The sequence below is a fragment of the Podarcis bocagei genome (genome assembly GCF_964188305.1).
Source record: "Podarcis bocagei genome assembly, chromosome: 18".
NCBI lineage: Eukaryota > Metazoa > Chordata > Lepidosauria > Squamata > Lacertidae > Podarcis > Podarcis bocagei.
In genome coordinates, this window is record NC_138144.1 from 10,161,866 (window position 1) to 10,181,696 (window position 19,831).

At 47.5% G+C, this 19,831-nt stretch overlaps 1 protein-coding gene across 1 annotated transcript in view; it reads right to left on the reverse strand.

Annotated features, from left to right (window-relative positions):
• The window catches only part of MYO1F (myosin IF), a 57,860-nt gene that overhangs the window by 11,871 nt on the left and 26,158 nt on the right, over window positions 1-19,831 (reverse strand). Inside the window, exons 6-18 of the mRNA XM_081177634.1 lie at window positions 19,552-19,641; window positions 19,086-19,217; window positions 17,758-17,892; window positions 16,999-17,131; window positions 15,532-15,728; window positions 13,795-13,875; window positions 12,587-12,673; window positions 11,651-11,737; window positions 10,580-10,747; window positions 10,223-10,308; window positions 8,381-8,462; window positions 6,817-6,923; window positions 1,345-1,443 (exon numbers count right to left, since the gene is read on the reverse strand). Of these exons, the coding sequence (XP_081033760.1) occupies window positions 1,345-1,443; window positions 6,817-6,923; window positions 8,381-8,462; window positions 10,223-10,308; window positions 10,580-10,747; window positions 11,651-11,737; window positions 12,587-12,673; window positions 13,795-13,875; window positions 15,532-15,728; window positions 16,999-17,131; window positions 17,758-17,892; window positions 19,086-19,217; window positions 19,552-19,641 (1,484 nt within the window). The remainder of the gene's footprint in view (window positions 1-1,344; window positions 1,444-6,816; window positions 6,924-8,380; window positions 8,463-10,222; window positions 10,309-10,579; window positions 10,748-11,650; window positions 11,738-12,586; window positions 12,674-13,794; window positions 13,876-15,531; window positions 15,729-16,998; window positions 17,132-17,757; window positions 17,893-19,085; window positions 19,218-19,551; window positions 19,642-19,831) is intronic.

The window sequence follows — 19,831 nt, forward strand, 5'->3', positions numbered from 1 at the left end:
AAATACTACACGTTCGGGACATTGATGATGCAGCGATGGCGGTGGCAGAGGGGCGGCTGCCGCCTTGACCTCAACCGCCACGTTTCCCCTTCCTCTGAGGCGTCTATCTCCTTTCTCCATGAGCCTGGGCAGCCCCTGAGGTGTTGGTTCTTTGGTGGTGGGGAAGCGGTGTGCAGTGGGTCAGGCATGGAAGGCGGAGAAGGAGGGTTGAGAGCAGCGGTGGTGGTGAGGCTAGGCCAGCGCGATGCCTCCCTTTCCATTGGAGCAGCCCCAATCCCATTCCTACTTGCATGCAAGCAGGAGGGGGCGGGGGCGGAGTGGGGGCTCTTTTCCAGCCTGGGAGAGTAGAGCCAAAGGCAAAGAGGGGGATTGTAACATGAGATGGGGGCTGTTATGTATTGAAGTTCTCCCCCTGGCCACCAGGGGTATTGTGTACAGTGGTACCTCTGGTTGCGAACGGGATCCGTTCTGGAGCCTCGTTTGCAATATGAGCAGAACGCAACCCGCATCTGCGCAGGTCGCAATTCGACGCTTCTGCGCATGGGCATGACGTCATTTTGAGCGTCTGTGCATGCGTGAGCGGCAAAACCCGAAAGTAACCCGTTCCGTTACTTCCGGGTCGCCATGGGACGTATCCTGAAAGAACGTAACCTGAACCGCACATAACAAGAGGTATGACTGTATATAGTGTTCCAATGTTGACAGCCGGCTGCCTATAAAAGCTGGTTGGCTGAGCTATTCAGTTCAGTTCAGTTCAGTTCCAGCTTACTTATAAAGAACTACAGTGGTACCTCGCAAGACGAATGCCTCGCAAGACGGAAAACTCGCAAAACGAAAGGGTTTTTGGTTTTTTGAGTTGCTTCGCAAGACGATTTTCCCTATGGGCTTGCTTCGCAAGACGGAAACGTCTTGCAAGTTTGTTTCCTTTTTCTTAAAACCGTTAATACAGTTGCGACTTGACTTTGAGGAGCAACTCATAGAACACGGTGTGGTAGCCCTTTTTGAGGTTTTTGAAGACTTTGGTGATTTTTGAAGCTTTTCCAAAACTTTTCCGACACCGTGCTTCGCAAGACGAAAAAAACCGCAAGACGAATTAATTTCGTCTTGCGAGGCACCACTGTACTTGGAGAAATCTCTGTGACATCTGCTAGGGGTGTAGTGGGGGTCTGCAGAACCCACCTTCTGTTATAAAGGTGAAAAAGCATGGAAGCCCAGCCTGGCAGCCCCTCCCCACTTCCGACCCCCAGGAAGTAATAATAAAATAATAATAATAATAATAATAATTGATTATTTATACCCCACCCATCTGGCTGAGTTTCCCCCGCCACTCTGGTCTCTGCCTACCTCTGCAGGAATTTGTGGAAGAGCCTGCGATAGGCGAAGCCCGCTCTGCGGACTCGGATGTTCTCCTTCAGCCCCAGATACTCCACCTGGTGTTTCACCCTGAAAGAGAGGAAGAGCTGCCTTGGTTCTTTGTTTTCAAGAGAGTGCTGTAAATGTCTTAGAAGAGGCATTCCAATCTCCCTCCTGTAGGACAGAATGCCTCTTCTAAGGTGCTATTTGCCACCCTATGTGCCTTTTTGTCTGACCCAGAAGATAACGTCTCTTAAGATATATGCATTTGTGAAATTCTTTCTTTGCCTCTCTGACATTGTAGGAGATGATATAAATAGACAGGATTGTAAGTTGTTTTTATATGCGATGACGGCAGCAAGAATATTATTGGCACAAAAATGGAAACAAGAAGAACTACTGACGAAAGAAGAATGGAGGATGAAATTAATGGACTACGCAGAACTGGATAAATTAACAGGAAGGATTCGAAACCTGCGGGATCAGAGATTCTTAGAAGACTGGGGTAAATATACGAACTATCTGAAAAGTAATTGTAATGAACAGATTACGCTAGTAGGACTTCAAGAAGTTTTGTAAGGTGGACTATTTAAAATATTGCAAGAAAGATTATGAGGAGAATTATTGGTTAATGATAATTAAGTGTAATAGAGAAATTAAGAAATGCAGAATAAGTGATAAAAACGGAAAATCATCAGAGGTGTTGACGGAAGTAAAAAATGATGTATAAGATAAGAAATTATGTTATATGAATGTTGGAAATTATATGTTATATATATATATATATATATATATATATATATATATATATATATATATATTTGCTTTCGTAGATTTTCACGGGTACAGGAATGCAGGTTTTGGTGTCTTCGGGTGTCTTCCCGTGTAAGAGTTGGGGTGTCTAGGCGACGTTTCGACGAGGTCTCACTCGTCATCTTCAGGCTGGTGCTTTCGGCTTCTTGTTACTAGAACAGAGCAGGATCTCAGTGTTTGAGTTCCTATAAATACTGTTGAGGGGGTGTGGTGTATAGCCTCCAACGTTCTGGGCAGAGAGGAAGTTCCCAGGTTAATGTGCCTTTTCTTCTTTTGTTCATTAATTACTTGAGGGATATCTTGAGTGATTACTTGAGTGATATTCTGAGTACCACTTAGGAGGGTCATTAGGTGTGGATTAGTTGCTAAAGCTTTCGTGTCTTGACCTCTTGAGCTTGTGAAGAGTTTTTCTGAGAAGATGGCTGTACTGCACTTAGTTGTGCTCTGGCTTGGCTTCGTGTATAGGGGCGAGCTGTGGTTTTGTGCCCTGTGCCAGCCAGATCTGTGTAGGGATTGCAGGGGGGTGCAGCATCCGGAGGTGCCACTATGGTTTGGCTACTGGATGGTGTCTGTAATTTATCTGTGGAGAGGGTCTGGGTTTGGGTCTGGTGTGGTTGATTGGAGATGGCGTTCTGTGTGCCTCTGGTTCTGGTGTCGGTTTTTGTGGGGAGGGCTAATTTCCAGATGTCTGGCAGGCGGGACGTGTCGTCACGCTTGTTCATGTTGTGAGGGTGTTTCTCTATCTCGATGGCTTCCATGATTATTCTCTTGTGGTGATGTTCCATGTTAAAGAGCAATTTGGAATCTGCAAAATTAATTTCGTGTCCTGTTTCTTTCATGTGTTGGTAAAGAGAGGAAGTTTTTTCTTCTTTTTTGACGGCATTCTTGTGTTCTGCGATACGTGCATTTATTCGTCTGTTTGTTTGTCCAATGTACGTGGCTGGGCAGACTTTGCAGGGTATTTCATAGACCCCTTGGTTTTCTAACTGGATTTTATCTTTTGGGTTTCTGAGGATATTGGCTATTTTTTGGTTGGTGCAAAAGGCTGTTTTGATATTGTGTTTATGGAGGATTTTGCTAATTTTATCTGTAGTGCCCTTGATATAAGGAAGGAGGGCCATGCCATTGTTTTCTTCTGTGTCTTGGTTTTTGGGGGGTGTTTCTTTTTGGATTAGCTTCGTAACCCTGTTTTGCTGGTATCCGTTGGCGATTAACACATTTGAGAGATTCTGTAACTCAGTTGTCAAGTGGTCTTTGTCAGCCAGGCGTTTGGTTCTGGAGATGAGAGTCTTGGCTACGGAGTTTATTTGTGCAGGGTGGTGGTGTGATTGTGCATGTAAGTAGCGGTTGGTGTGTGTTTTTTTCCGGTAGATAGTGTGTCCTAGGGAGCCATCAGGTTTTTTGTAGATTAGGACGTCAAGGAAGGGAAGTTGGTTGTTGGCTTCTATTTCCATAGTGAATTGTATTTTGGGGTGTAGGCTGTTGAGATGTGTGAGGAAGCTATCTAGTTTTTCCTTCCCGTGTGGCCAAATTACAAAGGTGTCGTCAACATATCTGAGCCAAAGTTTGGGTTTGTGTTCTGACTTGTCTAAAGCATTGGTTTCAAAGTGTTCCATGTACAGATTTGCGATGACCGGTGAGAGGGGTGATCCCATAGGTGCTCCTTCTATCTGTTTGTATCTTTGTCCATTGTGGATGAAGTACGTGTTGGTTAGGCAGTGGTTGGTCAGGTCCAGGATGTATTCGGGGGGATTGTATTTGTTTTGAATGGCTGTCAAGGCTTCATTAATGGGCACTTGTGTGAAGAGAGATACAACATCGAAGCTCACAAGTAGGTCATCGGGATGTAGGTTTTGCTTCTTTATTGTTTCTATGAACTGGAAGGAGTTTGTAACGTGTGAAGCGATAGATTCTGCATAGGGCTGAAGTTGCTTAGCGAGAAATTTAGCGAGATTTTGTAGAGGTGAGCCTATGGAGCTGACTATTGGTCTGAGTGGTGTTCCTTCTTTGTGTATCTTGGGGAGACCGTAGAGTTTGGGGCATCTGGATGATTTTTCTCTGGGGATGATTCTTAGCTGGATTTCTTCACTGATAGGAGAGGCTTTTATTTTGGATTTGGTGGTTTTTTCCAGATAGGTGGTGGGATCTGTTTTTATAGGTTGGTAGGTAGGGTCTTGGAGTAGATTTGATAGTTTTGCTTGGTAGTCCGATGTGTTCATCACAACAGTGGCATTACCTTTGTCTGCTGGGAGAATGATTATGTTGTTGTCTTTCCTCAGGTTGGTGAGTGCTTTCTGTTCTTCTTTGTGTAAATTGCTTCTGGGTGGTTTGCTGGAGCAGAGGATGTTGGTGACTTCAAGTCTGATTTTATTGGCTTCATCTGGGTTGATTTTGGTTAGGCTAGCTTCGACTCCGCATATGATGTTTTCCGTGGGGATGCGTCTCGGGGCGACTGCAAAGTTGAAACCTTTGGAGAGTACTTTGGTTTCAGTTGAGGTGAGGATCCTGTCTGATATGTTATGTACTGTTTGTTTCATGGGTTGTTGTGGAGGGTGGCTGGGCTTCTGGCGTTTCTCTAGTTTGTGGAGTTTGTTGGTGTGTATGTCTGTCTTATGTGAGGACTCTGTTTCAGCTCTCCAAACGGCTAGTTGTTTGCATTTGTCCCAGAGTGCAGGGTGGATTTTGTTACAGAGTTTGAGGTGAAGAGTGAGCAGATCTTTGTTGGTTTGGTTTAGTAGGTATCTTTTCTTATGTAGTTCGTTTCTGATTAGGGATAGTTCAGTTCGTTTCAGGATCCTTTCGGTAGCTGGGGTTTTAGAGTGGAATTTAAGTTGGAAGCATGTGGGAATTAAGTTGTTGTCTCGGCAGTTGCGTAGGAACAAGAGATCACATAAGATGGTGGCTCTTCGGATTTCTAGTTTCTCGTAGGTTCTTGTCAGCTGGAAGGTTTCCTCCCCGTAGAGGTGAGATATTTGCTTTCGTAGATTTTCACGGGTACAGGAATGCAGGTTTTGGTGTCTTCGGGTGTCTTCCCGTGTAAGAGTTGGGGTGTCTAGGCGACGTTTCGACGAGGTCTCACTCGTCATCTTCAGGCTGGTGCTTTCGGCTTCTTGTTACTAGAACAGAGCAGGATCTCAGTGTTTGAGTTCCTATAAATACTGTTGAGGGGGTGTGGTGTATAGCCTCCAACGTTCTGGGCAGAGAGGAAGTTCCCAGGTTAATGTGCCTTTTCTTCTTTTGTTCATTAATTACTTGAGGGATATCTTGAGTGATTACTTGAGTGATATTCTGAGTACCACTTAGGAGGGTCATTAGGTGTGGATTAGTTGCTAAAGCTTTCGTGTCTTGACCTCTTGAGCTTGTGAAGAGTTTTTCTGAGAAGATGGCTGTACTGCACTTAGTTGTGCTCTGGCTTGGCTTCGTGTATAGGGGCGAGCTGTGGTTTTGTGCCCTGTGCCAGCCAGATCTGTGTAGGGATTGCAGGGGGGTGCAGCATCCGGAGGTGCCACTATGGTTTGGCTACTGGATGGTGTCTGTAATTTATCTGTGGAGAGGGTCACCACACCAAAAACCGACACCAGAACCAGAGGCACACAGAACGCCATCTCCAATCAACCACACCAGACCCAAACCCAGACCCTCTCCACAGATAAATTACAGACACCATCCAGTAGCCAAACCATAGTGGCACCTCCGGATGCTGCACCCCCCTGCAATCCCTACACAGATCTGGCTGGCACAGGGCACAAAACCACAGCTCGCCCCTATACACGAAGCCAAGCCAGAGCACAACTAAGTGCAGTACAGCCATCTTCTCAGAAAAACTCTTCACAAGCTCAAGAGGTCAAGACACGAAAGCTTTAGCAACTAATCCACACCTAATGACCCTCCTAAGTGGTACTCAGAATATCACTCAAGTAATCACTCAAGATATCCCTCAAGTAATTAATGAACAAAAGAAGAAAAGGCACATTAACCTGGGAACTTCCTCTCTGCCCAGAACGTTGGAGGCTATACACCACACCCCCTCAACAGTATTTATAGGAACTCAAACACTGAGACCCTGCTCTGTTCTAGTAACAAGAAGCCGAAAGCACCAGCCTGAAGATGACGAGTGAGACCTCGTCGAAACGTCGCCTAGACACCCCAACTCTTACACGGGAAGACACCCGAAGACACCAAAACCTGCATTCCTGTACCCGTGAAAATCTACGAAAGCATATATATATATATATATATATATATATATATATGAATATGAGAAGGGAATGCCTCTCTTAAAGGAATCTCTGCTCCCCTCTTGTCATTCTCTTCTAAGACACAGCTTGCCTTTCTCGTTCCTCATCCTCCCACTGAAGAGAGAATGGTTTTTCTAAGACAGGGTTTTGCAATCCACATTCTCCCTCTCTCAAGCAGAATAGAATGCCTCTTCTGAGATGAGACATTCAATAATAATAATAATAATAATAATAATAATAATAATAATAATAATTCATTATTTATACCCCACCCATCTGGCTGGGTTTCCCCAGCCACTCTGGGCGGCTTCCAACAAAGATTAAAAATACATTAAAATGTCACACAGCAGGATTCTCCTCATGTTCTCAGTTCTCAGTTCTCAGATCTGGGACTCCCACCATCCTTTCTTACCTGCTCTCCTCCCAGTCTCTTGGTCTCTTGGTCTCGTTGGGTTTGATGCAGCGGATGTAGTGGGGGGTGCACTTCATCAAGGTTTTCACCAGATCATTGGCCTGCCTCTTTTAGGGAAATAATAATAATAATAATAATAATAATAATAATAATAATAATATTTATACCCAGCCCGTCTGGCATTGTTGCTCCAGCCACACATATAAAAACATAATGAAATATCAAGCATTCACCATAACAATTTGATCCAATACAAATAAAGTCACAATAACTTTAAAATAAACAGGTAAAGGTAAAGGTAAAGGTAAAGGTAAAGGGACCCCTGACGATTAGGTCCAGTCGCGGACGACTCTGGGGTTGTGGCGCTCATCTCGCTTTACTGGCCGAGGGAGCCAGCATACAGCTTCCGGGTCATGTGGCCAGCATGACTAAGCCGCTTCTGGCGAACCAGAGCAGCGCAAGGAAATGCCGTTTACCTTCTCGCCGGAGCGGTACCTATTTATCTACTTGCACATTGACGTGCTTTCAAACTGCTAAGTTGGCAGGAGCAGGGACCGAGCAACGGGAGCTCACCCTGTCGCAGGGATTCGAACTGCCAACCTTCTGATCAGCAAGCCCTAGGCTCTGTGGTTTAGACCACAGCGCCATCCCTTAAAATAAACAACTTATATCAAATAAAGCCATATTCAATAATCAATTAGAATGCAATAATAAACAATAAAATTAAATCAACAGATTATAATTAAACAGTTTAAACTTATCAGTTACAAGAAAGAATAGCCAAACTATAATAAGTAAAAATAATGGCAAGTCACAATGCACTCTTCCCAGCTGCTTTTGCTGTTCTCAGAGTCTGAGAAAGGCTCCCAGGGCTTGATCAGGATTCCCAAACTTGGGTGGCTAGCTGTTGTTGGACTACAATTCCCACCATCCCTGACCACTGGTCCTGCTAGCTGGGGATGATGGGACTCGTAGTCCAACAACAGCTGGAGACCCAAGTCTGGGAAATACTGGTCTGGACAGTGGAGCAAGGCAGGCGGGAAAAGCCATTGCCTGATGGACAGCAGAAGACACAAGTTTTTTGGTGTTACCCAGCCCAGGGTGCAAATGACAGGAATGAGCAGGAAGTCAATTGCAGGAAGCAAGCGGAGTTAACTCTTTATTGGGAAAAGCAGGATCTGCACAGCAGCACCAGGCCTAATGAGCACAGCAACTCTTCTTCAGTGGGTCTTGAAGGTCCCTGCCTCCCCACAACCATCTAAGACCCCTTCTGTCCAGGACTTTCCCCAAGGAATCGGAGACTATGCCTTCATGCAGCCAACCTCTCCTCCGCCCTTTTCATGCCTCTCCTGGTTCTGGGAGACCAGAGGGAGGGGAGTTGGTTGCAGCAGGAGGGGGAGAAATCCGTGACTCTTCACTAGACAGACTCATCTCTGCCTCTTGGTCTCCCTCCTCTCCTGCTTCTGCCTCCGATTCTGGACTTCATAATACATGGCTAGTTTTATCCCACGCAAATGCTTCCTAGCTTCAGCTATGAAACGGATCAGGCCAAACAAAGACTCACCTTAATTTTGGATCCCGCTGTGGTGGGTCTCCCTTTCTTGTCCGCGTCGAGTTTTTCTGGGAAGAGTCCCCGGATGAACCCACTGGGAGGCGAAAGGTTTGGGGGCCTGGTTATGTCAAGCCAATAAACCCCACCCCACGTTCCCCGAAAGAGAGAACTGAGGTAGCAGATAAGGCAGTCAGACCAAGGGAGTTGGTATTATTATTATTATTATTATTATTATTATTATTATTATTATTATTAGCAACCAGTGCCATGTTCTTTCCCAAGCGCACTCATGAGGTCTAGAAACTTCATGCTCCATTTTTAAGGCAGAAGCTGGGTGAGAGTGTGAGAGTACACACATAGCCCCAAAGCCAATGTAACCTCGCCTGCTTTTTCTCTGCCCTTTCAGTGACCAAACAGAGGGATCCGGCAATAATACTAATAATAGCTGTTGTTGTTGTTGTTGTTGTTAGTACCCCGCCCATCTGACCGGGCTGCCCCAGCCACTCTGGGTGGCTTCCAACATATATGAAAACATAATAAAACATTAAACCTTAAAAAGCTTCCCTATGCAGGGCTGCTTTCAGATGTCTTCTCTAAAGGTTGAATAGATGGGCAGAAGAGCTTCCTTTTCCAGGTAGGGTCTACCTTCCTCAAACCGCAGTGACTTTGATGCCACCAGGGCAAAACAGTCCCCTGTTGTCAACACAACTCAGGACAGCTGGTTAATTCTGAAATATTTTTGTCCATCCCACTTCCCCTCCTCCCTGCTTGTCGCTGACCCTGGGCATAGCCAGTGTGGTGTAGTGGTTAGAGCAGTGGTTCGCAAAGTGGGTGGTACTGCCCCCAGGTGGTTGTGGTGGGATTAACTATTCTAAATAATAATAATAATAATAATAATAATAATAATAATAATAATAATAATTTATTTATACCCCACCCATCTGGCTGGGTTTCCCCAGCCACCCTGGGCAGCTTCCAACAGAACACTAAAATACAATAACCTATTAAACATTAAAAGCTTCCCTAAACAGGGCTGCCTTCAGATGTCTTCTAAAAGTCTGGTAGTTGTTTTTCTCTTTGACATCTGGTGGGAGGGCGTTCCACAGGGCAGTGCCACCACCGAGAAGGCCCTCTGCCTGGTTCCCTGTAGCTTTGCTTCTCACAGTGAGGGAACCGCCAGAAGGCCCTCGGCGCTGGACCTCAGTGTCCGGGCAGAACGATGGGGGTGGAGACGCTCCTTCAGGTCTACTGGACCGAGGCTGTTTAGGGCTTAAAGGTCAGCACCAACACTTTGAATTGTGCCTGGAAACATACTGGGAGCCAATGTAGGTCTTTCAAGACCGGTGTTATGTGGTCTCGGCGGCCGCTCCCAGTCACCAGTCTAGCTGCCGCATTCTGGGTCAGTTGTAGTTTCCAGGTCACCTTCAAAGGTAGTCCCTCATAGAGTGCGTGGCAGTAGTCCAAGTGGGAGATAACTAGAGCATGGACCACTCTGGAAGACAATCTGCGGGCAGGGAGGGTCTCATCCTGCGTACCAGGTGGAGCTGGTAAACAGCTGCCCTGGACTCACTCACACCTGAGAGAATGCCTCTTCTGAACAGATAATCTCTATGTAGCTCAGAACTGAGTGCCTCTTCTAAACAGACGTGTCTCTCCATCTCTTGCATGCTGCAGGGACTAAATCTTATTCTGTTGAGGATAGGGGAACCAGCAGCCCCTCCAGATGCCACTGAATTTCACCTCCCAGGAGCGTTGCTGGTTTCCCATCCTGCATCTAGCAAATTCCCAGAGCCTGTTTCTAACTGCCAGATGTTTCTGGGGAAACTCACGACCGCAGGGATCCTGGCAACTCACAATTCGCTGCTCTGCATCAACTCGATCAAGTCGGTGAAGAGCACGTCCCGGTTGCGTTCGCAGAAGCCGCTCACGTCGTAGGACACCTGGAAACGAGCGCCATGGAATCTTAGGATGGCCGAGTTGGAAGAGGGGTCCCCCAAGGGTCATCCAGTCTAACCCCCTGCAATGCAGGAGTCACAAACAGAGAATCCCCAGCAGATGCCGCATGTGCAGAAATGAAATGAAGGGGGGAAGGATCCACAAGAGTTTTATTTAAAAGTGGGCTTTAAAAGTAAAATAATACGAGGATAGCAAATTAGCTAATTGGGAACCACTGATGTAGATAAGAATAGTGCCCCACAGAGCTCCAGAGACCTTGCCAGCATAATGGTGGATGATGAATCCCATGTTGGACCCATTGAAATGTTCGTGGTTCCCCACAGCCGACTGCAGCTTCTGAAGGAGTGTCTGGTCAGCTCCGTCGCCCTTGGCGTACACAGTGGCGCAGACGTCATCCAAGACGCTCATAATGCCCGGAGGATTCTGGGAGTTGGAAGAAAAGAGTGGAGGGGGGCTAATTACGTCCTGCTTCAGCCTTGCTGGCATTCAGCCACAGGTCTTGTTCCCCCCAACCTCCTTGTGTTTTGCCTGTTCTCTATGTTAGAATTCCTGCTCCATGATTGCAGTCATGGGATTGCTGTCTATCACATGACGGTGTATGTTTTCATTCCACAGAGTGGGAAGTGACGGAGACAGGATGTTTGTGTTCCGTGAAGTGGGACTATTGTCCTTTGTTCATTTTCTCTTTGCTGTCTGAGGCTAGAGAGAGAGGGAGCCATGTTGCAGTGCTCCGTGTGTGTTTATATGTAAAGTAGATTAGCCAAAATGCTGAGTTGCTGAGGTCTGTTACACAACTGCACAAACTCTGCGGATCTCTAAGTGTGTCGGTGTCTGTTGGAATCAGTTGCTGTGATGTTCGGGCTGAAGAAAGCTTTTGAAGCTTCCGAACGATCGACCAGGAGGGAGGGAACATGCTAGTTGGGCATGTGTCTCTGCCAGGGTCCTACTCAAGTGTAGGCTGAACTCCTGACACTCTATGCACACATTTTGGGTCGCACCCAATTAAATTCTACTCAGCGCAGATGTGTTAAAACGAATGGAATTAAGGTACGCATGCCCTTAAGTCTGAACGGGCTTCCTCTGACTACGACTGTGTACACACCACCCATTGCAAGCCCATGAATGCCAAAGAACCACGGGAAATGTTGTTGGTTCAGGGTGCTGGGAATCATAGCTCTCTGAGGGGTGAACTACAGTTCCCAGGATTATTTTTTGGGAGGAAGTCATGTGATTTAAATGTACAGGGTATAGCAGTCTATGCTCAACCATTCCTTTACACTTTTTTATGTAAAAGGGGACTTTTTTTGGAGGAGGGGGCTCTCTTACCAGCTTGTTTTCGATGAGGTCACACACCACTTTGTTGTTGAAATATTCGATTGGGGTCCATTTGATCCCTTCCTGCACATACTCTTCCTAAGGCAAAGAGAACGAGCTGGAAATGCGAGGTTTTTTATTTTTAAAGAAACCATAATATATCAAGAATTGAGGAGTTAACTCTTGATGTCACCCTGATTGATGTGTGGGATGGGCACACTTGTTGATTTTGTTTTTAGAAAACCCCCTCTTTTCACCTTGAAAGGGGATGGGGGAGGAAAGCCTTTCCAAACTCTGGGTTTTTTGTTTCTTACTATATAATACAGTTGTAAGGCTGTCATCACTCTGCAGTTGATGGCTGCAGTAGCTCCAGCATTACAGCAGAATATTGGGCAGGCAAGCCAGCAGGGTATGTTTATGCATTTCATTTAGACTCTGCATTTCTATATTAAAATACATTCAAGGTGGCATGCATAGATATCAGCAACAAACCAGTTAAAGGTGTTTAAATGTTTAATGACTTGTCTATTGCAGGTGGGAAGAGCCAGAAGAAAATGCAAGGGAAGAGTAAAGGTAAAGGGGCCCCTGACCGTTAGGTCCAGTCGTGGCCGACTCTGGGGTTGCGGCGCTCATCTCGCTTTATTGGCCGAGGGAGCCGGCGTACAGCTTCCGGGTCATGTGGCCAGCAGGACTAAGCCGCTTCTGGCGAACCAGAGCAGCGCACGGAAACGCCGTTTACCTTCCCACCGGAGTGGTACCTATTGATCTACTTGCACTTTGACGTGCTTTCGAACTGCTAGGTTGGCAGGAGCAGGGACCGAGCAACGGGAGCTCACCCAGTCAAGGGGATTCGAACCACCGACCTTCTGATCGGCAAGTCCTAGGCTCTGTGTATAAAGTGGTCTGGAGTGTTGCATTCGCCCTTCTGAACCCTGGCGTAGACCTCACCTGCTCTGCTTTCAGGGTAAGCTCAATGAAGATCTGCTGCAGCTTTTCATTCACAAAGTTGATGCAGAATTGCTCAAAGCCATTTCTCTGATGGGATGAGAGAGATTAAAAGGCGTTACCCCTCTCGCCCTGACCTAGCCACTGTGATCCACGCGACGGTCACCTCCAGACTTGATTATTGTAACTCGCTCTATGTGGGGCTGCCCTTGAGACTGACTCAGAAACTCCAGCGGGTGCAGAATGCCGTGGCAAGGCTTCTTATGGGGTTCTTGCCGCGGGATCACATTCACCCGGTGCTATACCAGCTGCACTGGCTAACAGTGGGGTACAGGGTCAGGTTTAAGGTGCTGGTTTTAACCTTTAAAGCCCTATACAGCCTAGGACCCTTGTACCTACGGGGCCGCCTCTCCTGGTATGTCCCACAGAGGACCCTACGATCTTCAAACAAAAACGTCTTGGAGGTCCCGGGCCACAGGGAGGTTAGGCTGGCCTCAACCAGAGCCAGGGCTTTTTCGGCTGTGGCCCCGATCTGGTGGAACGCTCTGTCCCAAGAGACTAGGGCCCTGCGGGACTTGACATCTTTCTGCAGGGCCTGCAAGACGGAGCTGTTCCACCAGGCCTTTGGCCAAGGCAGAGTCTGACCCCCTCCTTTGGTAATCCCCAGAGAACTCTAGCCCAATGGTTGCCATTAATTTGATTTGAATTGATTTTAAAATGAATTGATTTTAGAATGCTGTGTTACTTTTATTGTTGTTAGCCGCTCTGAGCTCTGCTTTGGCTGGGGAGGGCGGGATATAAATTATTATGATTATTACTATTAATATCACAGGGAACAGAGACATGCCTAGTTCAGGTCACAAACTGTGGCAATCAGTGTATTGTGATTTCTGGAGACGGCAAGAGAATTAAACCCCCGCAACTATCTTCTAAACCTGGGGTGGTTTTTCAAAGTGAGATCCGTGTTCCCCTTGGGAGAAGTTTCCGGGGGCCACATGGCAGTGGTGGGCGGGGCCAGAGGTCAAAGTGGGCGGGGCAGGGCATGCAAATGTCTCTCCTGCACCCCCACACAGAAACACCCCTCTTGACCCTTCATCCCAGCAAGCGAGAGGCATTATCAGAGTTCAAGGACCCATTTTCAGCCGGTGAAAAGGCTCAAGGAGGTGTGGAGCAGGGCCTTGAGAGGGGCTGCTCTGAACAAAGACACCTACCTGGAATATTTCAAACCCATAAATGTCCAGAACGCCAACGCTGTACTCTTCGTGTGGCTTCTGAATGGCTCTGTTGATGGACTTGAGGCAAAGGAGAGAGGATTGGTTACCATCCAAACATGGCGGAAGGATGACAAGAAGCTTGCACAAATGCAGAGCGGACAACTGAGGAACGGGCAGCAAAGCAGGCTGGCATCTTGCCCAACCCGCTAATCCTAAAGGCAAAGGGTTGCTTCCAGCTAAGTTCCACTCAGAGTAAACCCACTGGACTTAATGTGCCCAAGTAAACCCTTTCCATGGATTTCAAGGGGTCTCGTGTAGGACCAATGGTGGATCCTGCCGAATAGTCCCCCCACTCCTCTATTTCAAAGAACCATAGAGCTGGAAGCGACGAACAGGCGGCTCTCGTCTTTCTATGTTCGGTTTTTAAAGGGTCATACAGCTGGAAGGAAGAAATTGGCCGCCATCTTGTTCCAACACTCTCAGGCTATTCCTCCCTTCCATATTTGGTGTTCAAAGAACCACAGAGTTGGAAGAAAGAAACAGGCTGCTCTCCAAACAAGTTTCATCCTTCCATTAATGATTTTGAAAGAACCACAGAACTGGAAGTGATGAATGGCCCACTCTCACACTTCCATATTTGCTTTCCAAGGTACCATAGAGTCAGAAGAGGGAAGCAGACCAGTCTCACCCTTCCATATTTGATTATGGCGGCTAATGAATTGAGGTTCAATTCTGACAAGACAGAAGTGCTGTTCTTGGGGGACAGGGGGTGGGCAGGTGTGGAGGACTCCCTGGTCCTGAATGGGGTCACTGTGCCCCTGAAGGACCAGGTGCGCAGCCTGGGAGTCATTTTGGACTCACAGCTGTCCATGGAGGCACAGGTTAATTCTGTGTCCAGGGCAGCTGTCTACCAGCTCCACCTGGTACGCAGGATGAGACCCTACCTGCCCACGGACTGTCTCGCCAGAGTGGTGCATGCTCTGGTTATCTCCTGCTTGGATTACTACAATGTGCTCTATGTGGGGCTACCTTGGGAGGTGACCCAGAAACTACAACTAATCCAGAATGCGGCAGCCAGACTGAGGACTGGGAGTGGCCGCCAAGACCATATAACACCGGTCCTGAAAGACCTACATTGGCTCCCAGTATGTTTCCGAGCACAATTCAAAGTGTTGGTGTTGACCCTGAAAGCCCTAAATGGTCTCGGTCCAGTATACCTGAAGGAGCGTCTCCACCCCCATCGTTCTGCCCGGACACTGAGGTCCAGCGCCGAGGGCCTTCTGGCAGTTCCCTCATTGCGAGAAGCCAAGTTACAGGGAACCAGGCAGAGGGCCTTCTCGGTGGTGGCACCCACCCTGTGGAACACCCTCCCACCAGATGTCAAAGAGAACAACAACTACCTGACATTTAGAAGACATCTGAAGGCAGCCCTGTTCGGGGACGTTTTTAATGTGTGACATTTTAATGTATTTTTAATCTTTGTTGGAAGCCGCCCAGAGTGGCTGGGGAAACTCAGCCAGATGGGTGGGGTACAAATAAAAAATTATTATAATACTTTTATTATAATAATAATAATAACCATCCAGTTGGAAGCTATGAAGGGGCTGCCATCTTGTCCCAACACTTTTGGGATCCAAAGAACCACAGAGTTGGAAGCGATAGACAAGACTCCCTGTTGCCCCAGTGGCCCCAGCCTCCCCTAACACCCTGGACCAGGATGAGGCCAGTCCTCACCTCCACAAGGAAGTCAAAGACTCGGGAGTACAGCCCCTTGGCCAGGGCGTCGCGGGTGTAGGAAGCTTGCTCGATGTTGAGGGTCACGTTGATGGACTCCTTCTGGTTCCCCCACTTGCTGTCCATTTTCCGGCTGGTCAGCTTGTCGTTCAGCCGATTCTTGTCGATCCCCAGGAGGTAGGCAGGAAAGGCCAGCACTGGGGTTGGGAGGGAGAGGCAGTTGAGCATCTCTAGAGAGGCCTGTGGAACTCATGGCCACTGCATAACCCTGAATTTCAGGGCTGGGGAATGATCTTCACAACAACATTGTAGGGTAGTTCAGTTCGCACACCCTTGCTGGGCCACAAAGATTGCCTGACGAACTTGGGGTAAGTTGCCATCTTCCCTCAGCCTAACCCATGGGTAGGCAAACTAAAACCTGCGGGCCAGATCAGGCCCAATTGCCTTCTGGATCTGGCCCACAGACGGTTCGGGAATCGCCGTGTGGATCACCAGCGCGTGCGTTCTTTCCCTCTCCCTCCGTCTCCCTCCCATGGCGGCGCTTCCTCCCTCCCTCCCTCCTCCTGGCTTCTCCCTGCCCTGCCTAGAGGAGGAAGGGGTCTGGGCTTTGATGGTGCCAGCAGCAGCAGCAGCGCTTCAGTGCCCGCCGTTTTAAGCAGCCCCTGCCGTTCGCAAGACACAGGTAAGCAGCCACCAGGGCTCGTGGGACACTCCCAGATTTACAGAAGCTGTCCCGGTTCCTGATTGTTACTGTAATTAAAATTCCAGTTATGTCTTAAGGATGCCTCATATCTGTGATTAAAGGGGGGAGGGAATGGAGGTTTTATGGTCTTTTTTGGGGGGGTCATACTATTGTATATTTTGCTCTAAGACATGGATAGGCAAACTAAAGCCCAGGGGCCGGATCCGGCCCACTCACCTTCTAAATCCGGCCCGCAGACGGTCCGGGAATCAGTGTGTTTTTACATGAGCAGAATGTGTCCTTTTATTTAAAATGCATCTCTGGGTAATTTGTGGGGCATAGGAATTCGTTCATATTTCCCCCCTCAAAATATAGTCTGGGCCCCCACAAGGTCTGAGGGACAGTGGACCGGCCCCCTGCTGAAAAAGTTTGCTGACCCCTGCTGTCCTAATCTTCTTCTATCCACGGTAATCATTAATCAGTTTTAAAACATTTATCTCTGATACCTCTTGAACGACACTTTGCATGGGAAAAACACATTCTGCTCTCTCTTACACACACACACACACACACACACACACACACACACCCCTACTCTCCAGCTGTGAAGCAGGGCTGGTGAGGGGCGTGGTTTAGATATAAGGGGCGTGGCCATGGAGTCCCGAAAGGCCATGTTTTCTCCCCCTCTGGGCCTGGGGTTCCCCAGGCCTTTTGCACCGCTTCATTGGGAGCAATATTTCATAGGGTCATAGAACTGTGGCATTGGAGGTTGGCAAGCAACTCACAATCTGGGCTCTCCACCTGGGCGTAGTTGCCCTGCTCCTGGAATCCAATGTTGCCGAGGTGAAGGATGCCGGCTGTGATCTGTAGGATGAGCTGCTTGTCTTGGCCAGAGATCCCGATGACGTCCATGGCGTTCTGGGGTGGTGTGGGGAAGCCCAGGAAAGAGAGAGAGAGAGGAAAGAGAGAGAGAGAGAGAGAGAGAGAGAGAGAGAGAGAGAGAGAAAGTCCATGTTATAGCTGACTGCGAATAACAGCCAGTGGTTAAAAAGGTAAAGGGACCCCTGACCATTAGGTCCAGTCGTGCCCGACTTTGGGGTTGCGGTGCTCATCTCGCTTTATTGGCCGAGGGAGCCGGCGTACAGCTTCGGGGTCATGTGGCCAGCATGACTAAGCCGCTTCTGGCAAACCAGAGCAGCACACGGAAACGCTGTTTACCGTCCCGCCGGAGCGGTACCTATTTATCTACTCGCACTTTGACATGATTTCAAACTGCTAGGTTGGCAGGAGCAGGGACTGAGCAACGGGAGCTCACCCCGTCACGGGGATTCAAACCGCTGACCTTCTGATCGGCAAGTCCTAGGCTCTGTGGTTTAACCCACAGCGCCACCCGCGTCCCCAACAGCCAGTGGTTGCTGGTGCCCATTGGAGCTGATAGAGAGGCAGGGAGAGCATATAAGGGTGTTACAGATTTGGGAACGTGGAAATTAATAAATGGCAGGGTTTTGATGATTTGGGATGCGAAGGGAAAAATATGACCACACCATTGTCTCGTGGAATTCGCTCCGGTCGTCCGTTCCGTCCACTTTGTATGTTTCTGACTGGGACAGGTAGTAGTAGTAATCTGGGCTCATGATCCCCAAATTGTGCTTCTGGTCTTGGGAGGCTCCCTCGATGAGCTGAAAAATGAGACACGTGGGGGAGAAAAAATATGCAACAAAAACACCGATGGCAGGACTACCGAAGATTTCTGCGGTGAGAGAATGTATGGAAGAGGCAATATTCTTTGTGCATGGTATAATGCTCAAGGTTTGGAAGTTGCAGTTTTAACAGATCTTGGGCATGGAAAGGTGCTTGACCATGCCTACTTCTGGCCGGGCAGTCAGTGCACAGTGGTGCATGTTGTGAGCTCATCCCTGTGCCTCCTTGCACAAGAACTTTTCTTTAATTTCTCACTAGTTACAGGTAGGTAGCCGTGTTGGTCTGCCGTAGTCGAAACAAAAGAAAAAAATTCCTTCCAGTTGCACCTTAGAGACCAACTAAGTTTGTTATTGGTATGAGCTTTCGTGTGTATCTGAAGAAGTGCACATGCACACAAAAGCTCATACCAATAACAAACTTAGCTGGTCTCTAAGGTGCAACTGAAAGGAACACACACACACACACACACACACACACACACACACACACACACACACACACATATTAAACAAAGAAAAACAAAGAACAGTACATAACACTGTAAACACAATTATATACATAATTTCCAAAATGAAAATAAAAATAAAAAGAAAGAAAAGGAAAAATAAAAGATATAAAGAAAAAAAGAAAAAATACTTTTCATAACCTGAAATATTACCAAATTCTTGCTTCAAATACTGCAAAATATAAATCTTAGTTTAAATATTATAAAAGACTTCCACTGCATTCACCACACGTCTCTTAATTGTCTTACTCGCATTTACATCTGTTCTTCAATCATTTCCCTTCCTTAGATTCTTTCATAATCCATCAAATCTTTATGTTCTCTGTATTCTTCACAAGGTTAGTCTAGACACAACCAAACCTTCATATTTGAGCCCTGCTTGTATAAATAATCATTTAAACATTTCCATTGTTTCTGAATTAATTTTTCTGACTTATGCCGTATTAAATCCGTCAATTTTATTTAATTTTGTACCTTACAATAAAATTGCAAGGCTGTCACCACGCTGTACTTCACCTAGCCACCAGTAGGTGGCCAGGGCCACTCCAGCATGGTTGCAGAACAGCAGGGAGGCAAGCAAACAACCAACAATACATTAGATGTGCTTCTCAGGCAGATGCCCATCTAGACACTTAACTGACCCAGCCCTGCTTCGTCAGCTCCTACCTGGTAATAGATATGGAAGTTCCTCTCGCTTTCGTTCTGGCTCACCACACGGGATTTTTCCAGCAGGAAGTTGGAGATCTTCCCTCCATCGGGCTCCCCTCCACGACTGAACTGGATCTCAAAGTACTTCCCCTGGCAGGGCGAGATGGAGACACAGGCTCGTGCTGAATGTTCGCCCTACTCAGAGTAGCCCCACTGAAACCAATGGGCATGAGTCACCAAGGCCCATTTGTTTCAAGTGCTCTCTGAGTAGAACTTAGCAGGAGACAACCCACAGCAGGTCATTTTGCAAATCCAGTTTTTCAGTGTAGGAATCTCAACTAAACCCCCCCCCCCAGCATGTATTTTGGCTGCGTTTGGCCCCCTGCTTTGAGGTCCCCCCATCCTGCCCTATTGTCAGCAGCAGCAACCAAAACTGGAGGCTCCAAGTCTTCGCTCCCCAAACAACGACCCCGCAGAGACTTACGAATCGACTGGAGTTGTTGTTCCGGACAGTCTTGGCATTGCCAAACGCTTCCAGCAGCGGGTTGGACTGGAGAATGATATCTTTAATGTGCTGGAAGGAAGAGAAACCGACATCAGTGGAATTGAGCAAAAGAGAGCAAAGCAAAATGGAACTGAGATGCCCTAGACCCTCACAGCATTTCTGAATCTAGTTTCCCCCTCCTTTTGCAGAGTAAATAACTCTGAATTCAACCCAGGATCTTGACCTGGGGAACCCCCAACCTGACCTGTACCAATTCAGG